The 26,900-nt window shown below is 43.2% G+C and overlaps 1 protein-coding gene across 6 annotated transcripts in view; it reads left to right on the top strand.

Annotated features, from left to right (window-relative positions):
• The window catches only part of Mmaa (metabolism of cobalamin associated A), a 32,977-nt gene extending 19,891 nt beyond the window's left edge, over nt 1–13,086 (top strand). For all 6 annotated transcript variants that reach the window (XM_036188479.1, XM_036188480.1, XM_036188478.1 and 3 more), the window contains 5 exons: nt 667–789; nt 6,078–6,248; nt 9,603–9,688; nt 11,610–11,759; nt 12,770–13,086. In XM_036188479.1, coding sequence (XP_036044372.1) covers nt 667–789; nt 6,078–6,248; nt 9,603–9,688; nt 11,610–11,759; nt 12,770–13,057 — 818 coding nt within the window. In that variant the 3' untranslated portion in view covers nt 13,058–13,086. The remainder of the gene's footprint in view (nt 1–666; nt 790–6,077; nt 6,249–9,602; nt 9,689–11,609; nt 11,760–12,769) is intronic.
• Nucleotides 13,087–26,900: the final 13,814 nt, after the last annotated feature.

The raw sequence follows: 26,900 nt of genomic DNA, 5'->3' as shown, positions 1-26,900 counted from the left end.
TATTGCAACAGCTGCTGGCCTGAGGAGGGTGCTGAGGCATTCAGAGGGCTTGAGTGGCACCACAGCACTAGGGTGAGCCCCCACTGACAGCTCAGGGTTTGCCCCTTACCTGCCATGCTTGACTGAATTTCCATGTAGGGGCTTCCCTGCCTTTCTGAACACCAGGATTTTTTTTTTCTTTCAGATTTCCTTTTATTGGATATTTTCTTAGTTATAAGTGAGGCAACAGAAAAATGAATAGAAAATCACTTTCTCAATTACTAGCAGTTTCTGGAGTCATGGATTGTTTTTCCAGTGGGCTGAAGTAGAAGTAGGGCGGGTGGAATCATTACCCCCTGAGATGAGAGGGTGTCAGGTATACAAGTTCTGCACCCTGAAACACAAGCAATGAAGTGTGTGTCCCTAAAGACCTGCACTACAGGGAAAGGGGAAGACACTTTGTAATTGGTGAAAGTAGACTTTATAAACATGGACCTTGGAAGTGTTTTCTTTTCTGTCTCACTGTTACTTGGGAATTAGATAAAGAGATGGGTTTTCCACTGACTGCTTTAAGGTGTGTTAAAAATATGTTAATGATGATTTTCATAAATTAGAGGAAACAGAAGGTAAATTAATGTTTTATTCATCAAAACTAGTCATGGTGCTGATTTCATTATTTCACTATAGGATTGTCTGGGCCCCCTGGTGCAGGGAAATCAACCTTTATAGAATATTTTGGAAAAATGCTGACTGAGAGAGGGCACAGATTATCTGTGTTAGCAGTGGACCCATCTTCTTGCACCAGTGGTGGTGAGTATGGCTAACATTTTTAACTGCACAGCTAATGGGGGCTCTGTTACAGGTTAGTGGGAATTGGCAGTTAGGTGACTGTTGTAGAATGTTATTTTAAGGTGTGTTACTTTTGTTTATGTTGCATTTGTTTGACTCTGTGAAGCTGTGTTACTGTGCCTATCTGAAACACCTGATGGTCTAATAAAGAGCCGAACAGTTAATAGTGAGTCAGGAGAGAGGATAGGTGGGACTGGCAGGCAGAGAGGATAGATAGAGGGAGAAATCTGGGAGAAGAGGAAGTAGCCAGAGAAGGAGGAGGATGTCATGGCCCAGCCACCCAGCTACACAGCAAGCCATGGAGTAAGAGTAAGATTTACAAAAGTAAGAGGATGGGAAAAGCCCAGAGGCAAAAGACAGATGGGTTAATTTAAATTAAGGAAAGCTAACTAGAAGCAAGCCAAGCTAAGGCCAGTCGTTCATAATTAAGAATAAGCCTCTGTGTGTGATTTATTTGGGAGCTGGATGGCCAGCCCCCAAAAGAAAAAACAACCAAGAAGTGACCTCTAACTGCCATCTGAGTTTGACCTCATGAAAGGAACCATTCCTGCAGAGTGAGGTGGTATTGGCTATTCATGCCAACTCAGAAGGCAGAGATGGCTTTCTCCGTTTAAAAAAAAAAAAAAAAGGCCCCACCCCTGGAGACCTCCAGCTGCCAGGCTCCACCCCTAGACTACTTTGATTGCTGGACCTGACCCCTCCCCAACCTGAGGAGCTCCAATAGCTAGGACCCACCCCCAGACTTCTGTAACAGCCCTAATGGCTTTAAAGGCTGTTCCTAGCTCCCCCACCCAGTGACCAGGCCCCACCCTACAGAAAAGAAAAATCCCACCAATCACTGATCTTGCCCCAAGATCAGGCCATAATCCCTCCAATCCCAGGCCACTTGAAAGCTCCCCTGCCCCTGAAGCCCTATATATAACTCTGTCCTCTGTTCAGTTCTCTGGAGCAGAGGCAGCCACCCTCCTGGGTTTTTCCCTCCCAATAAGTCTCTTGTGTGAGGCTTGTTGTGTGGTGTGACATTGTGGTATTCCTTGGCTCCTGACTGCAAGGATACCTTTCTGAGCTAAGCTGTAACACAGTTGAAAACTCTGGGAGTTAGTGAGGAAGTCCTAGATCCACAGAGAGCAGGTCAGCTGGTGGGTAGCTCAAGTAGGGTCAGAGGGGCTAGAAGCTAAGGCTAATCAAAGGACACACACATCTCAGCCCTTTTGTGATCATGCCTAGGGCCAGCCCTTCTCACAGTCTGTTTCTTCAGTGGGCCTTACTTCTCAGTTTCATCTTCATAACATCTCTTCAATTAAACTTGAGGGAACAGAATGTGTAATTGTTTATAGCTTGTCACCTGTCTGTTCTATGCCCACTGAAGCAGAAGACGCTCGAAGGCCGGTGTAATGTACTGCTGTCTTCCTGCAGCACTCTGCAGAGCACACTGTGCACTGCAGTGTTCGGCAATTACTTGCTGATGTGAGGTCATGCAATCACTCAACATTTAATTTGCAGCTCATCAGAGATAAAATGAATATAAACTTAGCTCCCTAAGGACCATTTAAAGGAAACATATAAAGCCTTTCCTATAAATACTCAGGAAACATTCCCCCCCTTCTCTCTTTGTGGATGAAGCTGCTCAAATTACAGTTGCTCACTGAGTGGGCATGGGAGTGCCTTCTCTAGGTGAGGCACCAGCACAGCAGGGACCATGCTGCAGGGTGGCTGTGACGTGATGCTCTTGGCCTTGCCCAGCTTTATGTCTTAGGAGGGAGACAGGCAGCACAGGCAGTCACACTGTGTAGTTGGGGGCTCTGAAGAGTAAACACTGGGTATTTAGCGGGAGTGTTTGATTTGCATGCGTGGTTTTCTGCAGGAAGTAGGGTAGCACAAATTGTTCGAAAGTCTTACTAATAAAAATAAACCTGGAGCCAGGTATTGGGTCAATGCTGGAAGATCAGAGAAGCAGAACAAGCCACAGCTACCTCACCTTGCCAATTCCTCAGCTGATCCTGTTTCCTCAGACTGGAATCCTCATCCAAATGGATCTCAGCTGAACTGCTTCTCGAAATCCTGAAAGCTTAACTAGCTTCTAGTTCCTGGTTTTCACACCTTATATACCTTTCTGCCATCATTTCCTGGGATTAAAGGCGTGAGTCACTATGCCTGGCTGTTTCCAGTGTGGCTTTGAACTCACAGAGATCTCGATGGATCCCTGCCTCCAGAAGACTAGGATTAAAGGTGTGAGTGCCACCATTTTCTGGCCTCTATGCCTGTCTAGTGGCTGTTCTGTTTTCTAACCCCAGATAAATTTATTAGGGTGCAGGATATTTTGGGGAACACAATATCACCACAAAGTAATATTTGAAAGACCTTTGGTCAGTAGAGAAGTAGATTCTTGTTACCTTTTACTGAGAAGTGTGGCTCAGAGGCTTCAAAGGATTTGGTTCACTGTAATAGAAAGTTTAACTGTAAATGGAATTATACTCAAGTTCCAAGATTAAATCCATGTCAATTTGTTGTCTAGTTTATTACTATTTTAGAACTTTGCTGAGTGAAAATACATGAAGTATGTTAATGAAAGGCTTTCATAAATAATCCTAATTTTCATTCACCTCTCCGCCTTAATGATCTAGAGTATTTGCCATAGAAAAAGAAAGCAATAGCCTGAAATAGGAATTAATAACAGAACTGTTGTTATATACTGTGATTAAAGCACATAGCTATGTGTCTCCTAACCTCTATTTCCTGTGTGTATGTGTGTAGATATGTGTGGGAAGGGCAGGGGGCAGCTTCGGCTGTCATTCCTTGGGAGCTGCCCATCTTGCTTTTTGAGACAGAATCTCTCACTCTCTTGGAACCCACCAAGTAGGGTATGTTGGCTGACCAGTAAGTTCCAGTAATCCACCTGTCTCTGCCTCCCAGTGCTGGATAACAAGCATGTATCACCAGGCTGGATTTTCTTAGAGTTCTGATGGTCAAACTCATTTCCTCATGCAAGACAAGTACTCTCCTGACTAAGCTGTGGTTCTTAACCTTTCTCAAAATGAAAGTGAAGGATCCTAGTCTTAGGGTTTTAAAAACGTGTGTGTAATTCGAAAGAAAAAATAAATGCAGGTAAATAGAATATTATAAATATGAATTCCTGGTCTATGTAAATATAAATATAATTGGAAAATAGCACTAAATTAAAGTTAAAGAGCATTAATTCCTTTGTCACCCTTCTGCTTTAGACTCGTAAACCTTCCTGTGATAGCCTTGAGACAGGTCACCCTGGTCTACAGCTAACTGTTGGGTTCACTGGCAAGAGCAGCTCTATGGAAGAGTAACTTCAGTTCAGTGTGGTGGGCTCCATAGCGTATGCGCTGTAGCTCTGATAGACTGCACTTCCACACGGATGGTTTCAGATGGAGAAGTACTTTAGGAAAAAGTTTCACATGAACTGAATAAGGTAGCATGTGCTCTAGAATCAGTGCCTATGAAAAGGTCTAACATGGAGCAGTAAACGAAAGGCATACCTTTAAGGATCTTCTCAGTCTTTACTGTCTGCTGTGGTAGAGTTAAACATACAGGTAAGAAAATCCCCACTCCTCATATGTAATTAGATGGCAGAAAGGAATTAGTGGGCTGGAGAGATGACACAATGGGTAAGAGCACTGACTGCTCTTACAGAGGCACCCACCTGGCAGCTCACAACCGTCTGTAACTCTAGTTCTGGGAGGATATGAGGCCAGTGCTTCCAGCCTCCAAGGGCACCTGAACTCATGCACATGTACTTACATGTAGGTATGCACAAATAGACACCTAATTAAAAATAATAAAAATAAATATATTAATTTAAGAAAAAAGGAAGTAGGAAAAGGTAATAGTGGTTCCAGGGCCTTAATTCTTTCAGAATTTTCGAATACTGCTGTTTGCTCAAATACTACAATTAATTCAAAAAATATAATCAATCCATTCCCTACGTATTCTGAGCACCTCCTGACCTACTTTGTTTAGCGTCCAATGTACAGTAGCTTTAGGACGAGGTCCATAGACAAGGAACTCATGCTATAGCTGTAGCACATTTTCGAAGCCTTGGCACTGGTAACATTTGCTGAAACCAGTGGCAATTGTTTGGTGATGGTGGTGGCAATTCATTGTATGTGGTGGCTGGCCTATAAATGGAGGTTCACTTAGCAGAATTCTACCCTTTTACCCAAGTGGTGCCAATAGCATCCCACCCCCATTGTGACAAGTGAAGATGTCGGTAGATATGGCAGGTTTCCTGTGGGGGTGAGAACTGACCTGCTTAAAAAACAGTCATGTGAAGGAGATAAGACAAATAGGTATGGAACCCCAAGGTGTCTTGTAGGAATACTTTTCTATCTTTTCACTGTACTTTCCATTATTTACTGTAGACTCCACATTTTCTAACTGCAGGCAAGGTATTTAGAAAGAGCAGACTGGGACTAAAGGTAGCTTCGATACATATTTCATAGTACTTGCATAAGGCTGATATACAAATAAGAGAATGGGGAGTTGAGGCCATTCTTGGTAATAAGAAAAAGGAGAGTGTCACTGAAGTTTTCTTATGTCCTCCAAGTGCCAGAAGATTGCAGAGCAGTTACTGTGTACTGTAAAGGTAGATGTACAGCAAAGGACACTTTTCATGGAAAAGTTCTAGCAAGACTATCTGAAAGAAACAGGTCTTCAGTGCATGTAAAATAGACAGAGTCTGTTTTTGTTAATGGGTTCTGAAGCCCATGTTCCATTCCTGCATAATCTCCTGTGAGCCTCACCATGACTTGTTGTCCCATTTATGAGGAAAGGAGAGGTTCAGGAAGATAAAAATAACACCACAAAATGAAATGGCCAGGGGCAATAGAGCAGGACCCTGATTTGACCACTTGTAAATGAGTGACAAGAGGACACACTAGATGCCCTGGTAGGACACCAGCAAAGAAGCAGACACACCAATGTGAATGGCTGTGAAGAGACCACACTGCTGGGCCAGATGCTGAAATTGGTCCAGGAAGATAAGGTAGGATTGGTGCCTGGGGAGCATGGTTTAGATTTGAACCTCTAGTGAGTTTGGGGAGCCCTTGTTGGTTTTCAGGAGCTTGGAATGATCCAACGTTTGCACCACTGTGAGTTGGAGAACTTGGTAACAGTGAAATATTGGGAAGAACTGTCGTAACTCATGTCCCCTTGCAGTTTGATGATTGGTAATTAGTCCTTACAACTCTTCCATAATTGTGAAATGTAATTATGTGTTTTAGGATCCCTCTTAGGTGATAAAACCCGGATGACTGAGCTATCAAGAGATAGGAATGCATACATCAGGCCATCTCCTACCAGTGGGACTTTAGGAGGTGTGACAAGGACCACAAATGAAGCTATTCTGTTATGTGAAGGAGGGGGATATGACATCATTCTTATTGAAACTGTAGGTAAGTGTGATATTCTCTTTCATAAAAATAATATACCATTATAATGAATGCTATTTACAGATAATAACAACTGATTTCACTTAGTTCATTTAGCAGATATGAAGTTTAATTAAATACAAGCTATTGCCCAACAGGCAATGTATGTGAGCTGTGCTCCCCACCCACAAGAGCCTTCCATATGAAAGATGACAGTGACCCACATGTCTGCATAGCTTTCTGTGTGCAGGGGTTAGTAAGAACTAGAGTGACCCTTGGAAGCAAATCACAGCACTGCTCAAGCACACTTCATGTCCACAGTATTCACTAAGAAAGTCTGGGCAGCTGGGAGCTCGGGATTCTGAGGCTGGCTAGTTCATCATTAGCAGATAATTATGTGTAGTGAGAACATTGAAGAGACAGCTCCAGGTGTTGGCATTCTTGGGGGGAAATGCTATTTTGGTTTACTTTGTGGTGGATGTGTGTGACACAACCCAAACCAGTGTTTGGGGGAGTCAGTGAAGACTTCCTGGAGGAGGGAGAGTAGATGCTATAGTGGGGGTAAAGGACGTTGCACAGACACAGAGACAGCATGGCTCATTCAGAGAAGTGCAGCTTGCTTAGGCCACTTACAACCCTGAGGGCAAAGAGAGGAGCTCGGAGCAGTGGCCAGCGTCAGGTTTTCATTGTGTGACCTGCCAAAGAGTTTCCTTTTCTCTGAAGGGAGTGGGAGGCCACACACGTGTTTGGAGGGAACCGTACAGCAGAATGAGGGATGGTCAAGGTTTAGAATGGAGGTGGGAAGTAGTCAGACCATGGTGTCAATCAAAGAAAGGAGATGCAGGCTGTCCTTCAAGTAAGCAGGGCTAGGGAAGAGGCGATGGATCAAAAGCACTGGCAACAGATGGGCAGGACTTTGTTGTTGATTAAATGTAAGAGATGAAGGAAGGGGGTTGGAGCAGCAGACAGCTGTGGAAAAGGGTGGAGGCAGAGTACTGTGAGTCGGTTATCAGTACCTTACTGTGGCATGCAACTGTCCAAGGTGGCATGGTTTTAGGAAGACTAGACAGAACATACAGACCTAACAGTTATCAGCATGCGTCATAGCTTTGTACTAAGTTTTAAATTTGGTTTGGGTTAAAAAGAAAATAGGGAATAAAAATGGAAACTAGCCACATTGTTTGTTAGGATTACTGTCATAAATAAGGCCGGTGGCTTAGACCCTCCCATCACCACTCACAGAGGTGGAAGCTGGAACTATAGGGTCAAGGCACCAGCTGGGTGGCTTTCTGCACCCTCCTCGCACCCTCCTCCCGTTTGCAGGTAACCACCTTGCTGTGCCCTCACAAGGGCACTTCCCAGGCATTCGCACCTTGGTGCCTCCTCTTCCCACACCAGTCCCACTGGTTAGTGCCCCGTCTCCATCTGCAGCCACACTGAGGTCTGCCTTTTCAACGTAGGGCCCAAGGGGAAGACAGGCCTAATTTAGCCCCTAAGTAGTCAGCACTGGCCTTGGGAAGTCCACTGTTTGAGTGATGGCAGAAGAATGAGAGGAGAAGGCAGTATAAAGCATGGTGATCCTCAGAGTTCTCCTAGAGGCTCAGTGACTTGGGTAAAGGGGCATTGCTGTCTTTGCTGTCTTGAAAAAGCCTGGGCCGTGGTTCGGAGAAAGTGTTGTTCTACACCTTCATTCTCTCAGGATGCTGCTGGCCTCTCTCTGTCCTTCTCACTTAGTTTCCATCTTCAAGGTTGCTGATGGAGCCCTGACTGCCCCACCTGGGTTCCAAATAGAAGGAAGGAGAGGGAATAGGAAATAAAAAAGGACACCCAGCTGACCAGCCTTCTTCAAAGAGCTCGCCTGGAAGCCCCTTCTGCTAATCTTGACCTGCGTGAAAGGGACCTTGAAATGTGGGCCTTGACCTGGTACACTGGCACTCTAGGAAGGAAAGGAAATGAGTAGATAGAAGTCCTGTACCACAGAGAGGGAGAGTTTGCAGGTGTTCAAGCTAGGGATGCAGATCAAAACAGACAGTGAGCATCAGTTAAGGTTTTCCAGAAATTTGACCGTAAAGAGAAAGTGAGAAATATGGTGATGGCTGAGGAAGCTGTGAGATGTTTGTTCCTTTTTTGGTTTCAAGGAGGAATGGGGCTCAGGGAAGTGGATGGGATGGGGGTCCTCTTGAGCTGTGCTGCCCACATCAGAACTGCAGCGTGGGTGGCCTTGCTGAGGCAGTGTCGACATCTGTCCACAGAGTGGGAACGAACGGGAGGAGCTGGGAAGTGCTTCCTTTGTTTGACACAGTGAAAACAAAAGAAGGAGACTGAACGCATTGAGGAGGTGTCGAGTGTAAGTTTTCTCGGCGTCCATGTCTGTCACCACATGTGTCCCTGGTACCCCAGAGGCTAGAAGAGGGCCTTGGATCCTGTGGAAGTGCAGTTGTGAGTCACTAGGTGGTGTGAAGATCCAAGCCAGGTCCTCTGCAAAAAAGCATCAAGTGCTCTTAACCACTGAGCTCTCTCTTCAGCCCTAGGGGGGACGGCTTTTATTAGACCCTTCAGTCGTATTTGGCTGCAATTGAGAGGTCTCTCCAAGCATTTTAAAGAGGAGAGAATTGGGGGTTTACAGAGTAGGAATAAGGACGAAAAGGCAAAAAAGAGATGAAAATATTAGCAGGCATGGTTTAAGACTAGAGTCACAGTTTTCAAGTCACTTTCTGATGAAAGAGAAGCCAAGAGAAAGCTTTCAGGGTAGGAGAGAATGGAAGACTATAAGACAATAGTTCTCAATCTTTGCAACGCTGCAACTCTTTAATATAGTTCCTCATGTTGTGGTGACCCCCAAGCATAAAATTAGCTCGTTGCTATTTCATAACCATAATTTTGTTACTGTTATGAATCAATATAAATAGCTGTGTTTTCCCATGGTCTTAGGCGACTCTTGTAAAAGGGTCATTTGACCTCCAAAGGGGTCACAACCCATAGGTCGAAAGCCTATGCTGTAAGATCTTCATCCAAAATATTGGTCTAGTGAAAAAAGAAAAGATGTGTGGGCACATTAAGCCAAACTCATGCTAACAGCATTTGGAGGTGAGGCCTTTGGGAAGTAGTTAGGGTTGGATAAGGCATCAAGCATGAGGCCCCTGTGATGGCATCCGGGACTTTCCACGAAGAGGAAGAAACACCTGCATCAGTGTGCTTGCTGTCTTGAGAAGACGCTGCTGGCTCTATGCATGGGCACTTGCAACAGGACTTTAAAGAGTTAATATGTGGCCATGAAGATGAGGAGTCACATGAAGTGGAATGGAAACGAGCCCGTGAATTGGCGGCAGAAATGTTACAACTGAATATTTTAAAGAAAGCTGTGATTTGAAATTGCAGGTGTGGGGCAGTCGGAGTTTGCTGTCGCTGATATGGTTGACATGTTTGTTCTGCTGCTGCCACCAGCAGGAGGGGATGAGCTGCAGGTAATGGTCTGGGTGCCCCAGCCCTTCTGGTATGTATCTCTGAAAGTACAAATGTGAAGCGTAGTATTGTTGTGAGTTAGGTTGAAGGTAGTGTAGGAAAAAACATTGTCCTCTAGGCAATGCAAATTCTCTCTGTGTGTGTATTTTACTCAACCTAAGTTAAATGGTGTGACTTTGAGCTACTCACACAACTTACTCTTCCCTGTACAGCATAGAAGTGACTGGAATAAATGGAGGCTTCGGCCCAGAGACCACAGTATGGCGGCTGTTGTAGAACACTTGGCTCAGCAGTGATGGGTGCGATGTCATTGCTGTCTACCAGTACAGCACGCTCCTGTCAGTCCATCATTAGCCAGCTAGAATTGGTGCAGATTTCATAGACATGGTCCTCACCGTGTCCCCACACTTTAGACACCAGCTCTGCCAGGCCACCTGTACCACTGAGCAACTGCCTACAGAGCTGAAGGTTCCACTTCCTCTTAGGTTCCATAGTCTATTAGAATAACTCACAAAATTCAGGAAAGTCCTGTAAGAGTAGGTTTATGACAAAGGTATCCCAGTGAAGAAGAGACACACATGAGAGCTCTGTGTGTGTGTGTGTGTGTGTGTGTGTGTGTGTGTGTTTGACTGACACACATAGAAGTTAGTATGAGGGTGTGGGGTTTCCTTGTGCAAGGGTAGGACTTTGTATGTGGGGAGGAAACAGACACACCCATGATTATGTGAAAGGTTTTCTTCTGGTGGATTTAACCCAGGGGACTAAGATGTTAGGTGATCAACAGTCACTAGAGTGACCCCCAAACCAGTGACTTTGGAATTAATTGTCTAATGTTAATGAAGAGTAAGGACTGGAAGAGAGGTGAGCAAGTGAAAGTTGATTTTATTAAGGAAAAAATAAAGACCTCTGAAATGGGAGGGGTGGTCCCAAGAGAGGGGATCATCATGCTATTAGTGGTCTTTTGTGGGACTTATAATGGGAAATGGGTGGAGCCTGAGGCACTCCTTACTAAGATTCATCATTCTTTGGGCACATCATGAACCAAACCAGTAAGAGATCTGTTGTGGAATATTATTTTAAGGTTGTTACTTCTGTTCATCTTGCATTTGTTTAACTCTGTGAAGCTGTGTTACTTTGCCTGTCTAAAACACCTGGTGGTCTAATAAAGAGCAGAACAGTCAATAGCAAGGCAGGAGACAGCATAGTCAGGACTGGCAGGCAAAGAGAAGAAATAGGAGGAGAAATCTGGGAGGAGGAAAAGAAAGAAGGAGCCAGAGAAGGACAAGGACGTCAGGGGCCAGCCACCCAGCTACCCAGCAAGTCATGGAGTAAGAATAAGATTTACAGAAGTAAGAGAATGGAAAAAGCTCAGAGGCAAAAGGTAGACAGGATAATTTAAGTTAAGGAAAGCTGGCTAGAAACAAGCCAAGCTAAGGCCGGGCATTTGTAAGTAAGAATAAGCCCCACACTCATGTGTGTCCTCTGGCTCAACTGGAGACAGTTATGCTTAGCTCATCCCGTCTAGGCAGTGGTCACATGTTATGGTCACCTTTGTTTACTCTCTCCACTTGCCTTACTTATTTTGTAGGCTGCTGGTCAAATAAGTACCCTTCCTTGTACTCAGGCTACATGACTAGCTTATTATTTACCATAGGTTCTCACCCTTACTTCCTGCAGTGAGCTGGCGGGGCTAACTTTGTCTCAGTGAGATGATGTAAGCTGCGTCCTGCCACTCCATCAAGTTTTCCTTGATCATCTATTTACTCAAAGTCTGGATATATTTCACCAAGTTAGTCTCTAAATTTAGGAGGGATGTTAGAAATTACTTCAGTATTTCCAAGAGCATCTACTGCTTGTTCTTTTCTCATTCTAGGGAGAGTAAATGGAACATTTCTGATTAGTATGTTCTTCTGTTCTCTTTAGGGCATCAAAAGGGGTATAGTTGAGATGGCAGATCTGGTCGTTATCACTAAATCTGATGGAGACTTGGTTGTGCCGGCCTGCAGGATACAGGCAGAGTACGTGAGTGCACTCAAATTACTGCGCAGGCGCTCAGAAGTCTGGAGACCAAAGGTTGGCATGTGTTTTTCTCTGTTTTCACTGCATGGACTGTGTGCCAGGACAGAACATGGGTCTCAGGCTGGGCATCTGAACAGTCTTTGCTTGAATGTAAAGACTACACTTTGAGAAAACTGAGAGCCAGAGTCTGTAGTAGAGCTTAAAGACAGTCTTTCAACCACAGGGTGAGGTAAGAGAGGAGGCTGCTCATCACTTGATGTATACCATTTGAAAGCAGTAGGAGGCCATCCTAAAAGAAAGCCCTTAAGATCATAGAGCACTTCATGGTCTGATGCTCTCCACTAGGACTTGGTTAGCACAGCAGAGGCTTATGATGTGATGCTCACATTCCCATTATTCTCGGTAAGTTAAGAAGATGAAGAACAATGGTGTAGGAAACAATGCAGTTGCATTGGCTGGCAGTTTGTTTGCAGGAAGATGCCTGCCCTGTTAATAAGGAATAAACAGTAGCCATCATGAGAGCGGCTGCCTTCTCTGAGGACTTCTGTATTGGATGATGCCATCTTGTCCATGGAGGTGCTGGGTGCTCAGCCTTGTACTGACTGGCCCAGGAATGGAGCTCTTCCTCAGCTTGGCTTCATCTCTGGCACTCAGACCTCAGGGAGCCCTCCCTTCCATTGTCTCTGTTCATCCTATGACACTCACAAATCCTCTGGGATTCCCATGACCATCTATCTATCTGAGCCATCCTAAAACACATTTCTGGGCTAAAGAATATGGCCTTAAGTCGGCGCCTTATTTCTGTTGTGCTTTTAGTAACCTGAGGCCTGTGCTACAGTGTGAGCTGGTGCTGCAGTGTGAGGCCTGTGCTGCAGTGTGAGCCGGTGCTGCAGTGTGAGGCCTGTGCTGCAGTGTGAGTTGGTGCTGCAGTGTGAGGCCCGTGCTACAGTGAGGCCTGTGCTACCGTGTGAGCCGGTGCTGCAGTGTGAGCCAGTGTGTGGTCATTTGTTTCCATAAACGAAGAGTTCCCATGAAATAACAGTTCTGGTTCTGCCTTCTCTTAGGTCATTCGCATTTCCGCCAGAACTGGAGAGGGCATCAGTGAAGTGTGGGATGCAATGAGAGAATTTCAGGACGTAATGCTGGCCAGTGGGGAGCTGACCACCAAGAGACAGAAGCAGCAGAAAGTCTGGATGTGGAATCTCATTCAGGAAAACATCTTACACCTTTTCAAGACCCATCCGAGCACCCGAGAACAGATTCCTCTAATGGAGAGGAAGGTTCTCAGCGCAGCCCTCTCCCCAGGACTAGCAGCAGACTTATTGTTGAAAGCTTTTAAAAACAGCCACTAATAATAAACTTATCCTATACAATCATTTTATAGAGTTTCCTGGAGTACTTAATATCCTAATGTCACCTGTGTGTTTATATTGTGATCCTTTTGTCCCACCCCAGCTGACTTGTGTGGCGTGGTTAGACATGGGCAGTGGTTGTGAGCCTGCTGTGTGAGACTGGTCCCACTTCCTTCCTTTCTTATACTCTGGCAAAGTAGTTTCTTCTTAAGAGTCAAAAGTGGAGGAAGCTGAGGTGTCTTAGAATCGAAAGTCATGATTGGCATTTAGTGTACCAGACTAGTCTAAAGATTTCTGAAGTGGCCATGTGTACTCTAACAAAACAGCCTCAGTGATGAGAATCACTGTTTAAAGTCCACTTGGCTAGACTTGGAAGGCTTCTTCTCCACGACAGACAGAAAGGAAACACAGCTACAGAGGTGGCCCGCAGTTCCTGCAGGTAGAGTTAGTTGAAGATTATAAATTTTTGTACTCATTTTTCTTGGCCGGTTCACTTCACATTGATCTACTTTTGTATGCTTGTGTGTGTACACACATGTGCATGCAAACACACCCTTAGTATCATGCATGTGGGGACCACAGGTCATCTTTCAGTACGTTTGAATGTGTTCTATTGCTGTCCACTTTTTTTTTTAAGACAGGGTCTTACTATGTAGTCCTGGCTGTCCTAGAACTCACTGTATAGACCAGGCTGGCCTTGAACTCAGATCTGCCTGTCTCTGTCTCCTGAGTGCTAGATTAAAAGTGTGCACAACCATGCCTGGTTTATCCACTTTTTTTTTTTTTTTTTTTTTTAGAAAATGCCTCTGAACTCAACAATTCATTGAGCATCAAGTCCTAGGGGTCCCCATGGAATTATGTGCACACAGCATGGTGTCCAGCATTGTGTGTCCTGAGGACAGGATAACAGGTACACAGCACAGTGTCCAGCTTTGTAGGTCCTGAGGACAGGATAACAGGTACACAGTATGGTGTCCAGCATTGTGTGTCCTGAGGACAGGATAACAGGTACACAGCACAGTGTCCAGCATTGTAGGTCCTGAGGACAGGATAACAGGTACACAGCATGGTGTCTAGCATTGTAGGTCCTGAGGATGACATTATGGGAACACAGCACAGTGTCCAGCTTTGTGGGACCTGAGGATGGGATTATGGGCACACAGCATGATATCTGGCTTCTGTGTGTAGCTGGAGTTCTCTCCAGTCCTGCTCAGGCCTGCAGCTGCTCAGACCCAAGTAAACACACAGAGACTTATATTACTTATAAACTGTATAGCCATAGCAGGCTTCTTGCTATCTAGCTCTTATATCTTAAATCAACCCATTTCTATTCATCTATATGTTGCCACATGGCTTGTGACTTACCAATACTTTTCTCTTGGTGGCGGCTGGCAGAGTCTCCTGACTCAGCTTTCCACTTCCCACAATTCTCCTCCCTGCTTGTCCCGCCTATACTATACTTCCTGCCTGGCTACTAGCCAATCAGCATTTTATTTATCAACCAAATTAGAGCAACACATTCACGGCATACAGAGTGATCCATATCCACAGCACTTCCCCTTTTCTTTTTTTTTCAAAAAGGAAGATTTTAACTTCAACAGTAAAATTACATATAACAAAACAATTATCAAGCAAGAATTACAGTTATGATATCTAGTCTATTTATAATATCTAGTCTGTTTGTATTTGGCAAAATTAAAGAGGATTTCCTATATTAGTAAGCCTAAGGTTTCATATCTAACTTATCTTTTATCATAACTAAGGAAATTATATCTAGTCTTCAACTACATCAAAGACCTCAGAAGGATATAATATTACCTGAGAAATGGGAGAAGGACACAAGCAACTTTCGGGAGTCTTGCAAGAGTAGACAGAGACAGCTGGCAGTCTGGACAGTCATCCAAAGTTCTCTGTAAACTTGGGCATCTGTCTTCACCCACAAGCCTAGAGTCTCTCAGTCACTTCTCTCTGTGTCCTGTAGAATGTCTGACAGTTTCCTCTGTGAAGCAGGAACCTGAAGGACCAATTTGCCAAGCAAATTTCAGTGGTCACCTTCCTATGGTTCCTGCATGTCCAGTCAATACATTTTTTCAAGCAGTCCTGGCAAGAACAGTTTCTTGCCCAAATGGCTATTTTTGCCAAGAAGAAGATAAACTCCATATAGAGTGTCTTCAATGCCCATCCTCCTCTCTGAAGTAAATTGGTGCTGCCAGGAGCAGACACGTGTCACTGTTCAGAAATTCTAAATTTTTAAAACATTTTAAATTCCATATTCTGTAGGTCTTTGAAGTGTTTGAAGATTACCTATCTATCTGAAATATATCTATGTATACCTAGAATACTTAACTAATGTGGCTACAAGTTTGACTATCATAGAAGACTAATTATTAATCTATATTTTTAATTATCCATTAAAATCTAAGTGAGTTACATAAACAATACCTCAAACGAGGATAGAAATATATGTACAGTATAACAAAATTAAACTTGTATCAATAAAATAAAATCTATAGCAATGTAAAACATCTTAAACAAGTTGCTCTTTAAAAGTAGATTCAATACCCTTTTATCCTATCATATCTATATCATATCGCCCCTTTTTTTAGAAAGAGATTGCATTTATAATCAACCTGATTTAAATAAAAATAAACATTTGTAAACAATATTTTGGGAATTTGGGCATAGCTTCTCATACTACTTCCTGCTGGATGAGGGCATTGTATTCTTATGGGGACACAAAGAAAATTTTAGGCTTATGGAGTAGTCTGTGAGGCTGTATTCTCTGAGCCAGTTGCCTTGAAATCTGGATGTTGGATCATCTAGGCCATGGTGTCATCTGAGACCTTTCAGGGGGTCTTTCCTGGTCAAACCTGATGTATCTTAATCTAGAACAAATCCATAGCCCCTTGCTTTCCATGGAAACAAAAGCAGAGCCTCCTTTACCAAGTTTTGAAGTCATACATAATGGTTTAGCTGAGCAGTCTTTACAATCAAATGTCTTTCTGCAGTTAAAAATATCAAAGACAACACAATCCAGATTCTCTGTGTGATATCCATCTTTATGTGGCTTATTTTTATATTTCTTTTACTTTCTCTTTAAAAACTTTATTTTTTAAAACTATTTCTTTATGTAACTGTATATATTACTTTTTTCTCTCTTCCAAGCCTATGTACATTTTATACGCATTATAAATTGTTTAGAGGTTTATCCCATCTGAATCTGTCTTATTGTGAATCTATTGCTTTAAACTACAGCATTTCTGCCCACCTCAGCTGCCACTAACTTGAGAGAGACAACTAGGAAGCTGTTTTTAGCTCCATTTTAGAAGCTTGTTTCTCAGGTTTTAGGTGGAAATTCTTGCCCCACATTTGTTGGGCACCATCTGTAGCTGGAGTTTTCCCGTCTTGCCAGGGCCTGCAGCCACTCAGACCCAAGTAAACACACAGAGACTTATATTACTTATAAACTGTATGGCCATGGCAGACTTCTTGCTAGCTAGTTCTTATATCTTAAATTAACCCATTTCTATTAATCTATATGTTGCCCTGTGGCTTGTGGCTTACTGGTACTTTACATCTTGCTTCTCATGGCAGCAGCGGCTAGCAGAGTCTCCTGACTCAGCCTTCCACTTCCCACAATTCTCTTCCCTGCTTGTCCCGCCTATGCTATACTTCCTACCTGGCTACTAGCCAATCAGCATTTTATTTATCAACCAAATCAGAGCAATACAATCACAACATACAGAGCGATCCATATCCACAGCATGTGTGGGTCCTAAGGTTGGAATTATGAGTATACTGCACACTGTCCAGCTTCTGTGTGGGTCCTGAGGATGGGATTATGGGCACACAGCATGGTGTCCAGCTTCTGTGTGGGTCCTAAGGATGGGATTGTGGGCACACAACACAGTGTCCAACTTTGTAGGTCCTGAGGATGAGATTGTGGGCACACAGCATGGTGTCTGGCTTCTCTGTGGGTCCTGAGGATCAAACTCAGGCCCTCATGCTGCACACCAAGCACTTTACCAACTGAGCCATCTCCCCAGTTATAGATGTATTTTTTCTTAGTGCTGAAGGACAAAACTTATCCAACAGAGAAAGTACACCATAGGGCCCAAGACCTTGGGCTCTGGAGTTAGGCAGTGTGTCTAAACTTGAACCAGACCAATCTCTAAACATGAACATGTAACCTAACTTATAGGCTTCAGTTTCCTTCTGGCAAAATGAGGTTGACATATGACCTTACAGAGTTGGTGAGGATTAAATTATTCGGGAAAATCATTTCATCATCATGATGGTGTATAGGAAATATTGCTTGCTGTTTTTATTATGCTAAAGTTGTAGGTCCCTAAAGCAATATAAACCTTATTTATAATTTAAATTTCTTCATGGTTTTATTACTACCATCATGCTCTTATGATTTTTTATGATTATCTTTAAAACTCTAGCTCTGCTTAATTCTCTGAATGTCTTAAACTATTTGATGGTAGTTACAACTATGTACATTTGATTAAAATTATTTCTAGCTATAAAATTTCTCCCAAATAAAATACTCTTCTACACACTGTATTCTGGACTCTAGGGTATTTTATGTAGTGTGTTAGCTTTACTGTTTCCTACACTACTGGTTTGTAACTGAAATAAAAATTTTTGAGTGTTATTTTAACAAACACTCCTTGATTTTTGTATAAGATCTGTGGGATTTGTATCCTGTATAGGGTATGAGAAGCTCAGAGAGGTTAGCCAGGAGAATTTCTTGATGAGAAAGGACCACCATTTAAGGATGTTTAGAAACTTCCAGAGGCCATCTTATGATTTATCTTAACCGGCTGTTGCAGGATTACCAGGCCTGGCACCTGTGGTACAGTGTCCCTAACAATAGGTGTTTGCTGCCTCCTAAAGAGGGTATAAGGGGGAGGGGCTATTGTCAGCACTAAATTTAGCATTGTGTTTGTTCTCTGTTTGAACTCCTTTTAAATGGCATATATGTAGTTGTAAAAATATGAGAAAATCCCCCATCCCCCCTGTGGCCCTTGTGCCATGGGCTGAGATAGACTGATTTACCTTTATTTCTTTGATTTGCTATACCAGAGAGTAATGTTTGTATTTTGTTGTTGTTGTTGTTGTTGTTGTTGTTTTGCTTCATATCTGTGCTCCATTTTGCTATGCCCTCAACAGTGGTTCCACTGTGCTGGGCCTTCTGGCCTGGTCAAAAGCAGAGGTTTTGACTTAGCTGTGTGTTGACATAACTGTCAGCTCTATCATGAATTGGACGAATGAGTTAGAAAAGTTGTTTTTCCATGTTTACCAATTCCCTTATCTATAAAAGTACGGTGATGGGAGCTTCTTTACAGCATTGTTGAGAGAATTAAGTGAGAAACTGAAGCGGTTGGGACTCAATGGCAGGCAGTGTTCTAAATATTTCATATAGACATTCATTGTAGCTTTTCCCCCTGCAGACTATCATTTCCTTTCAGATGGACTAAACTACTTAGTCTCCTCCACACCTCAGTTTTCCCACCAGTAAACAGAAATGGCAATAGTGTGATGATTATACGCATGGTCAATTTGATGACTTTTTAATCATCTAGGAGACACATCTCTAGGCATGTATTTGAGGGCACTTCCAGGGGATTTTTCCCAAAGACAACACTAAATGTGAATGGTACTATCCCATGGGCTGGATCTGAAGAAAAGGGCAGCTAGCTGTTTGACCAGTCTCTTGTGTTCTGGCCACGGCAATCCCAGCAACTCTTACTGCTGTGAGTCACAGTAAGCTTTTCCCCTAAATTTACTTCTTCTTGGAGGAGGTATGTCACTGGAGGTAGGCCTTGAGGTTTCAAAAGCCCACCCCAGTCTCAGTCTCTCTCTGCCTGCTGCCTGTGGATCAGAGTGTAAAGCTCTCAGCTACTTCTCCAGCATCATGCTTGCCTGCTTCCCTTCCTGCCAAGATGATCATGGACCAACTCTCTGAAACTATAAGCAAACCCCTAACTAAATGCTTTCTTTTATAAGATTTGTCTTGGGCTGGAGAGATGGCTCAGAGGTTAAGAGCACTGACTGCTCTTCCAGAGGACCTGAGTTCAATTCCCAGTGACCATATGGTGGCTCACAGCCACCTCCTGTACTGAGATCTGGTGCCCTCTGCTGGCCTGCAGGGACACATGCAGGCAGAACACTGTATACACAATAAATAAATAAACAAACAAACTAACGAATGAATTTAAAAAAAAAAAAAAAAAAAAGAGTTGTCTTGGCCATGGTCTCTTCACAGCAATAGAGCAATGACTGAGATGCAGGCATTAACAACTTTTGTTCTTCAGTATTTCTATGTGCAGGAACCTCATTGCTCTCGGCAGAAAATTTTCCTCGTGAAACCACAAATACAAGCCAACTCTCATAAATAATGCTGAGTGGCTGGCAGTCCTTAATTTTCTGATAGGATCACCTTAGGTTAAATCATGAGCTCCCTGTAAACAGTAACACCCCATTTTACAAAAGAAAAAATTGAACATCAGAGATATTCGGAAATAAATCTCAAGTCACTGTTCCTAAAAGTGACACATGAGCTGTACTCAATTTGAATAGTACTATTTTAGAAGTTGTAAGCACTTCATGAACTCTCTTTTATTCTTTCTATAAGTCAGTTCAGTGACAGATGTCTGTATTTATAGACACTTGCGTGTTGCAGACAGAATGGGGCTCTGCACAGGATTCAGATGGGAATGTCCTTGGTATTTTCATTTTGGGTCCTTTCTTCTTCAACTTGCTATTCTGTTACCATTTTGCAGAGAGTGCCTCAAGGTATTTTTCTGTTAACTTTTCTGCTTATGCTGAAAGATAACACTTTTGATCTTTGGAACCAACCCCAGACAAAACAAAACCCCTTTCTATCAACTTCTGTATCATGTAGGAGTCCCGACTAGAAATGACACATGTAATAACCAGAAAGAACTGCTGGCTCATCTAACCATGCAGGGAGAAGGATGGGAGGACACGCACTCTCAAGAACACAAACTCTGTGGACTCTCCTTCACATCCCTATTCGCTGCCTTCTGGCTCCAGTTTCCTGGGTTCCTCCACGCAGCTCAAGATAGGCACCCTAAGGCACTTAGCAGAGGAAAGAGGTCCCCTCTTTCCACAGATTCAAGTCTGAAGAATTCAAGGAAGCACTCAGACTGGCTTACCTAACATGTGTGTGGTCTCTACGAGGTGTGGGGCTTCTGTGAGTGACCAGAAACACTTGGAGTTGGGGAAAGACCAGTTCCCAAAATGTGTAGTCACAGAGAAAAGTAGGATGCAGGCAGACAGAACCAATGTCAGAACAGGTACTTCAGTACTCTTTTGAACAGGTCCTTATGGTGATATTTTATTTGTACTGAAATGTGATTTTATATTTATGTTAATAAATAAAGTAGTCTGGGGGTCAGAGCTAATAGCAAGCCATAGCAGAAGCCAGGCGGTGGTGACATACACCTGTGGATTCCTAGAAGAAGAAAAGAATAAAAAATCCTGTGTTCAGGATTTATACCACATACTTATTTGTTTGTTTGTATGTTTATTTATTTATTTATTTATTTATTTATTTAATGTGCATTGGTGTTTGCCTGCATATATATCTAGGTGAAGATGTTGGGCCCCCTGAAACTGGAGTTCAGAAAGCTGTGGGCTGCCACATGGGTGCTGCGAATTGAACCTGGGTCCTCTGGAAAAGCAGGCAGTGCTCCTAAATCCAGAGCCATCTCTCCAGCCCCATGATCTACACTATTAACAGAGCCACCTGTACATCTATGACACTATTTACAACAGCCAGGGTACACAACCAGCACATGAGCTGTACACACACACACACACACACACACACACACACACACACACACACACACACAGTTGCACCCTCCTGGAGGCCAGAGACTGACATCAGGTGTCTTCCTCAGGTGTTCTCCACCTTTTGAAACCGTCTCTGACTGAACCTGGGCTGCTCAGTTCAGCTGGACCAGCTGGCCAGCAAGCCCCAGAGTCCTCCTGTCTCTGCCTCCCAGTGCAGAGATTACAGGTATGTGCTGCCACATGCAACTTTTTATGTGGGTGCTGGGGATCTGAACTCAGGGCTTCATGCTTGCCTGGCAAGTACTCTATCAACAAAACCAGCTCTTTAGCTCTTAATCCTTGAAAAAAAAAAAAAAAAAGAACAAAATATAAAAATCATGTGTCTCCCACTCAACATCAGTTAAGTATTAACATCATATCTAGCCTTCTGCCTTTTTGTCCTAAACATAAATATATACACATATACTTTTTACATAAACAGTGGAACCGCTCGGGAAAAAAAAAAAAAAGCAGGGCTGTGGTGGCTCATGCCTTTAATCCCAGCACTTGGGAGGCAGAAAAAACAAAAAACAAACAAACAAACAAACAAACAATAAATAAATAAATAAATAAAACCAGTGGAACTATAGTTTATGTACCATGTGTAATTCATTTTGGTTTTCAAGCAGTAAACATAACTAAGAATAATAATAAACTAAAAATAAAAAATAACTAAAAATAAAAAATAACTAAAAATAAAAAAGTTTTGGTTTTCAAGCAGTAAACATAACTAAAAATAAGGTTCAGGAAAGCAAAGCAAAAAGAAAGAAGAAGTCTCCCTTTCCTGTTTCTCACAACGTTTTCAGTTTGCTTTTTTCCCCTCTTTTCCTGATCCTTTGTAGTTCATCTCCTTTATCTCCATCCTCCCACGACCAGGTACCTCACAGGCTTTAAGAGCTACTGAAAAGAAAATATCCAAGGCACACAGCTGGTAGGCACGAAGACATTAGGCCAATAGTCAAGAGTCACATTGTATGACTGAAAGACTCAAACGGTCTCTGTGACGGTATGTCTGCTGATTCAGAGAGGAGCCACACTCAGGCAGATATCTGACTCGGGCTGTTCATGGGGAAGACAGACTGGGCGAAGATGGAAGTCCTGTCTTCATGCAGGATCTCCTCCTACCCCTCCCCACCCCCACCCCCACCCTAGGAAATGTAGTCATCCTGGTCTTCCTTCCCTGAGCTTCCCTGGTCTCATCTTCCAACACGAGTAAGTTTCTGCCTTTAGAGACATATCCAGTCTGTGGTGATAGACCCAAACAGTGATTATCAGGCAACAAGATGAGCAGTGCGTGCATTGTTTTGGGGGAAAGGGCCTGCCAGAATCCTGGGTTCGGGCACAGACCCATGGGTGGGTATGTATGGGTACTTTACTACTTAATGTTACTGCTCCTTTTTGTTGGTGTTCTTTATTGCTCCTTGGCCCTCCTCGCGCCAGGCTTAGGGAGCATATACTCTAGAGTCCCAGGTTAGTCATCTCTCAACTACAGACTCCTCGAGTCTTTCCAGACACAGCCGGTCTAGCGAATGTCTGCCCAGGAAGCTTGCGGTCAAGCCGGCTTACGAAAAAGGACTTTGACTAGTTCCATTTCAAAGCTGCACAACGCACACTGTGTTAGGGTTGGCGTTCAAAACAGAGAGCTCCACTCCGATATCAGGTCACAAATGAAGCTTTACTTTAACACGAGCTCGTGGGGCACCAGCGCGAGGACTAGCTGGTGACCCTGAGTTTGAGGCTCACAGGCCTTTTATGAGGCAGTTCTACCAGGGCAGGGGAGTGGGGTCACCCCGAGTGCAGACACCTGGACGCCAGATGTCTCTGCGGTCTTTCTCAGAGTCTGGGTAGGTAAACGAATTCCAAGCTTATCTAGCAAGGGGTTATTTGGCAAGCATTCTTCCCAAGTGATTTATCTTGCAAACACAACCCCAGGGGTCATCCTGCAAGCATCCTGTTAGCATAGCGTGATGGGCTAACTTTTCTGATATGGGGCGTGGGGGCAGAGTGCAGTATTTCCCACTGAATCTGCAATTAGCAGAGCTAGTGGAGGGGGGGGCCTTGTTTCCCTTACAATGGCCCTTTCAACTGAACTATCAAAAGTTCTGGGAAGTTCTACAGCTAAGAATGTTTCCCCCAATTTGTTCTAAACTTTCCTCACCGTGGAATCTTTTAGGTAAATGCCTATTCACACATCTTTAAACTGACCAGTTTGTTCAGAGAAGCTTGGTCAAAGTCCCCGCTCCAAAGGCTCCCTTGCTTCAGATGGCTGGCACGCCCCCTGCTGGCTAACATGCCGTGGGCATTATATAACCTATTTTCACCCTCTACCAAAAACACATGTTCCTGTACTCTTGATTAGATTTTTGGTTACGTTTACCATGCTGTGAGAGGAAATCACAGTTCACCGCAGTCTGATTTTAAAAAAATAATGGGTTTTTCAATTTTCAAAAATTATTTGTTTAAATTATTTTGTGTGTGTCTGAGTTCATGAATGTGAATTACAAACTCCATAAGAGTGTGTATGGAGGTTCAAAGACAGTTTTGTGTGGTCAGTTCTCTTCTTCCACCTTTATGTGGATTCTGGGGATCAAACGCAGGTCACCAGGCTTTCACAGCAGGTGCTTTAACAGGCTGAGCCACATCACCAGCCCCCAAAGGAAGGTTTTAGTGAAAATTCCCCAATATTGAAGTCAGACCATGCAAATCAATGCTAGATGCCAGTGCCCAAGAACATGGATAAAAATATGAGCAAAGAATGAACATGGGTCCTTTGGGAGTCTTACAGATTAAACGCTTGGATTAAAACATTTGATTCTACTCATTCATTTGTTTATTAAGCATTGCAGGGCTAGGATCAACCCCAGGTCTCTGTTTGTGTGAGGACAGTGACCTCACAGGAGCTATGTTCATGGTGAGTTCACTTTAGCAATGTCCTTCAACATCTAGCGGTGGGCGTGCTAATCCACAGTTCCACCTGAGTCAGAGCTGACACATTCGAATTCAGAGTCACTACTACTGTTTCAAATTTTATCACCACATGTAAATTGTGCAAAGTAATGAGCTTGTCGTAACAGCTTCATATGTGCATATAATGAATGCACTTTGGTCACAGTCATCCATGCCCATGACCTTCTTTTCTCTCACCCACTAGCTTTTTCTCCTTTCCTATCAATAATATGTTGTTTTGACTTTGGCACAGTGGCTGTGCCTTAATCTACTGCTTTTTAGCCACCAATTGAGACCCCACAGTTACCAGCCTTCTTTTCTGGCAGCAGCCTGGCTGCTCAGGCCACAGCTCGGCAGGGATTCTGTTCCCAAGGCACTGGCTTTGCCACTCCTGCTAAAGGTAGCTTTAACTAAATCTCTATCGTTCTATTTATAAATAAGACTCGAGATTCAAAGGCTGGGGTGAAAGCCTGCTAGCTCAGAGAGGCTGAGTGGCACCTAGCTAAACAAAAAATGAAAAAAACCGCTCCACTCCAAATCACTCCCTTCTACTTCCTGTGTCTCTCCCAGATGCCCTCTGATGATCTAGGGTTACTTTCTGTTAACTAGTTGCTAACCCAGCCTCCTGACCCAAAGTTAATTTTATTTAATTAATGCAAATGCAAAATCAGGGTTTACAATGTGAATGAATATCCCCAACACTTTTACTACATCTTTTTTTCACCCCTAAATCCCACAAGTGAGAGAAGATATGTGTGTGTGTTTGTGTTTGTGACTAGCTTGAAATGAAGATATACAGATCCATCTATTTTCCCAAAAAAGACACTTGTATTTACAGCTCAATAAAATCCTGCTGTATGCACACATCATGCACTGGTCATGTGCCTCGGCTATTGTAAGCAGTGTGTGGATGTGCAGGTAATTTGATTCTTTGGGTAGAGAGTTGGATCAATACCAGGTCTAATCTAGTGTTTTTGAGGAACCGCCATACTTATTTCCATACAGCTTGTGCAAATTTACACTTCCCCCAACAATGTGTGAGGGCTCTCCTCTCCTCAACCTTGCCAAAATTATTTGTTGGCTTATTTTCTTGTTAGTAGCTATTAAAGTAAGACAAAATTCCAATTTTACTTAACTTGCATTTCCCTAATGTCTAAAAATGCTGAGCATTTTTTATGAATTTATTGGCTATTTGTATTTCTTCATTTGAAAGGGGTCTATTCAGGTCATCTGAACACTTACTGAGTGGGTTATTTGCTCCTCTAGTGTTTTAATTTTGTGAGTTCTTCATGTGCTTTGGATATTAATCCTTGTTTGATGAGAAACTTGCATAGATTTCCTCCTCTCCCGTAGGCTCCTCGCTCTGCTAACTGCTTCTTTTGCTGCACTGTTTTTTGTTTTGTTTTGTTTTTTAGTTTAAAATACCACCATTTGTGAAGTATTATTATTATTTCCTCAGCGGCTGGACTCCTATTCAAATGGCCTCTACTCTGCCTATGGCTTGTAGTGTTTCCAGCATGTTCTCTCAGTTTCAGACTTTCAGGTCCTACATTAAGGTCCTTGATCCATTTTGATTTGATTTTTGTATAAGGTGAGATTTTTACACAGAGACCTAGCCTCATTCATCTGCACACAAACACCCAGTTTCCCAGCATAACTTAGAAGAGGCGGTCCTTTTTCCAGTGTGTATTTCCTCTTCTCTTGTCAAAACCAGATGACTAGAGCTATGAGAGTTTATTTCTGAGTCCCTCAAGCACATCTCCAGCCCAAATGTCACCACTTTGGGTGGATGTAATTGTTAAAATGATATCATGATCATTTCTAGGAGGGAAAAAGAAATAAAAGAATTATAGAGAACACAATAGGGACAATAAAGTGACTTGTGGGATGATTTATTTGGAGAGATCTTGGTTTATTCCATATTTGTCTATAGACGGCTGTGTAATTTGAGAGGAAAATCTGAAAATCTTTTCTACAAATACTCTTTTACAGATTGCCTTGTTTACTATCCCATTTTAGAACAATGCATATTGCTAGCAGAATTTTCCAACAAAACCACCATTTTGTTTGTATAAACAAAGGCTCGGGGCACACACAGCTGCTCCCTGACCCCACATGGTTGAGGAGAGATGGGCAATCCATTCCCTTCCTTGTCTTTCATTTCCTCCCTTCATCTTATTGTCTCATCTGGATCTCTCCAAGAGGCCTGTCCCCAGGAGAAGCAGCAGCCTGGGCTGCAGTCTATTGACTTTCCTGGAACAAAAGCCCTGATGTTCTAGATTTCACCATTTTGAGAAAACTTTTGAGGGGTTATGCAGTATTTGCCAACACTTTCTGGAAATACACAGGCTGTGGCAGCCTCAGTTCAAAAGTTCTAAAATCCTGTCCCCAGACACCATCCCCAGAGTTCAAAGATGGATTCTGTCATGATCAATGACATTAAAATGCACAGGCTCTAGAGATGAGTATGAACAGCTTGTTCTTGGAAAGGACCTGAGTTCTGTTCCCCAAACCCTTGTCAGACAGTCGCTATTGCTTACACCTCCAGCTCCAGGGCCTCCAGTGCCCTCTTCTGGCCTCCACAGGCAACTGCACACATGTGGCTTACACACATGTGCATATACACAAATAACAATTAAAATACACTTTTTTTTAATGCAGGTTCCTAGGTTTGCCTGGGACTCAGTTTCTGAAGTCAGGGAAGCCAGCTTTTCTTCTGAAACACCACTGCGGTCACCTGAGGCAGAATCAGGGTTAGGGAGAACTGAGGGGTGGCTTGGCCAAACACTAAGAATTGAGCAGTGCTGCTCCAGGAGTGGACACAATAAAGGACAAACAAAAATTTGATTTCATTTTGATTTGCTGAAGAATTGTTGGTGGAGCTGGAGAAGTGTGGCCAGGCAAACACTAACCATGTAAAGAGCAATTTTGCAGGAAGGATTCCTGAGTCAAGGACTGAATTCTGTGATTTCTCTGTCCCAGAGTTTGCCATGATTCTCAACCCTGGCAATTCTTTACAATGCTCAGG

The sequence above is a fragment of the Onychomys torridus genome, chromosome 5 (genome assembly GCF_903995425.1).
Source record: "Onychomys torridus chromosome 5, mOncTor1.1, whole genome shotgun sequence".
In the NCBI taxonomy this organism is placed as follows: domain Eukaryota; kingdom Metazoa; phylum Chordata; class Mammalia; order Rodentia; family Cricetidae; genus Onychomys; species Onychomys torridus.
The sequence above is the reverse complement of the archived record's forward strand: the minus strand, read 5'-3'. Positions and strand labels throughout refer to the sequence as shown.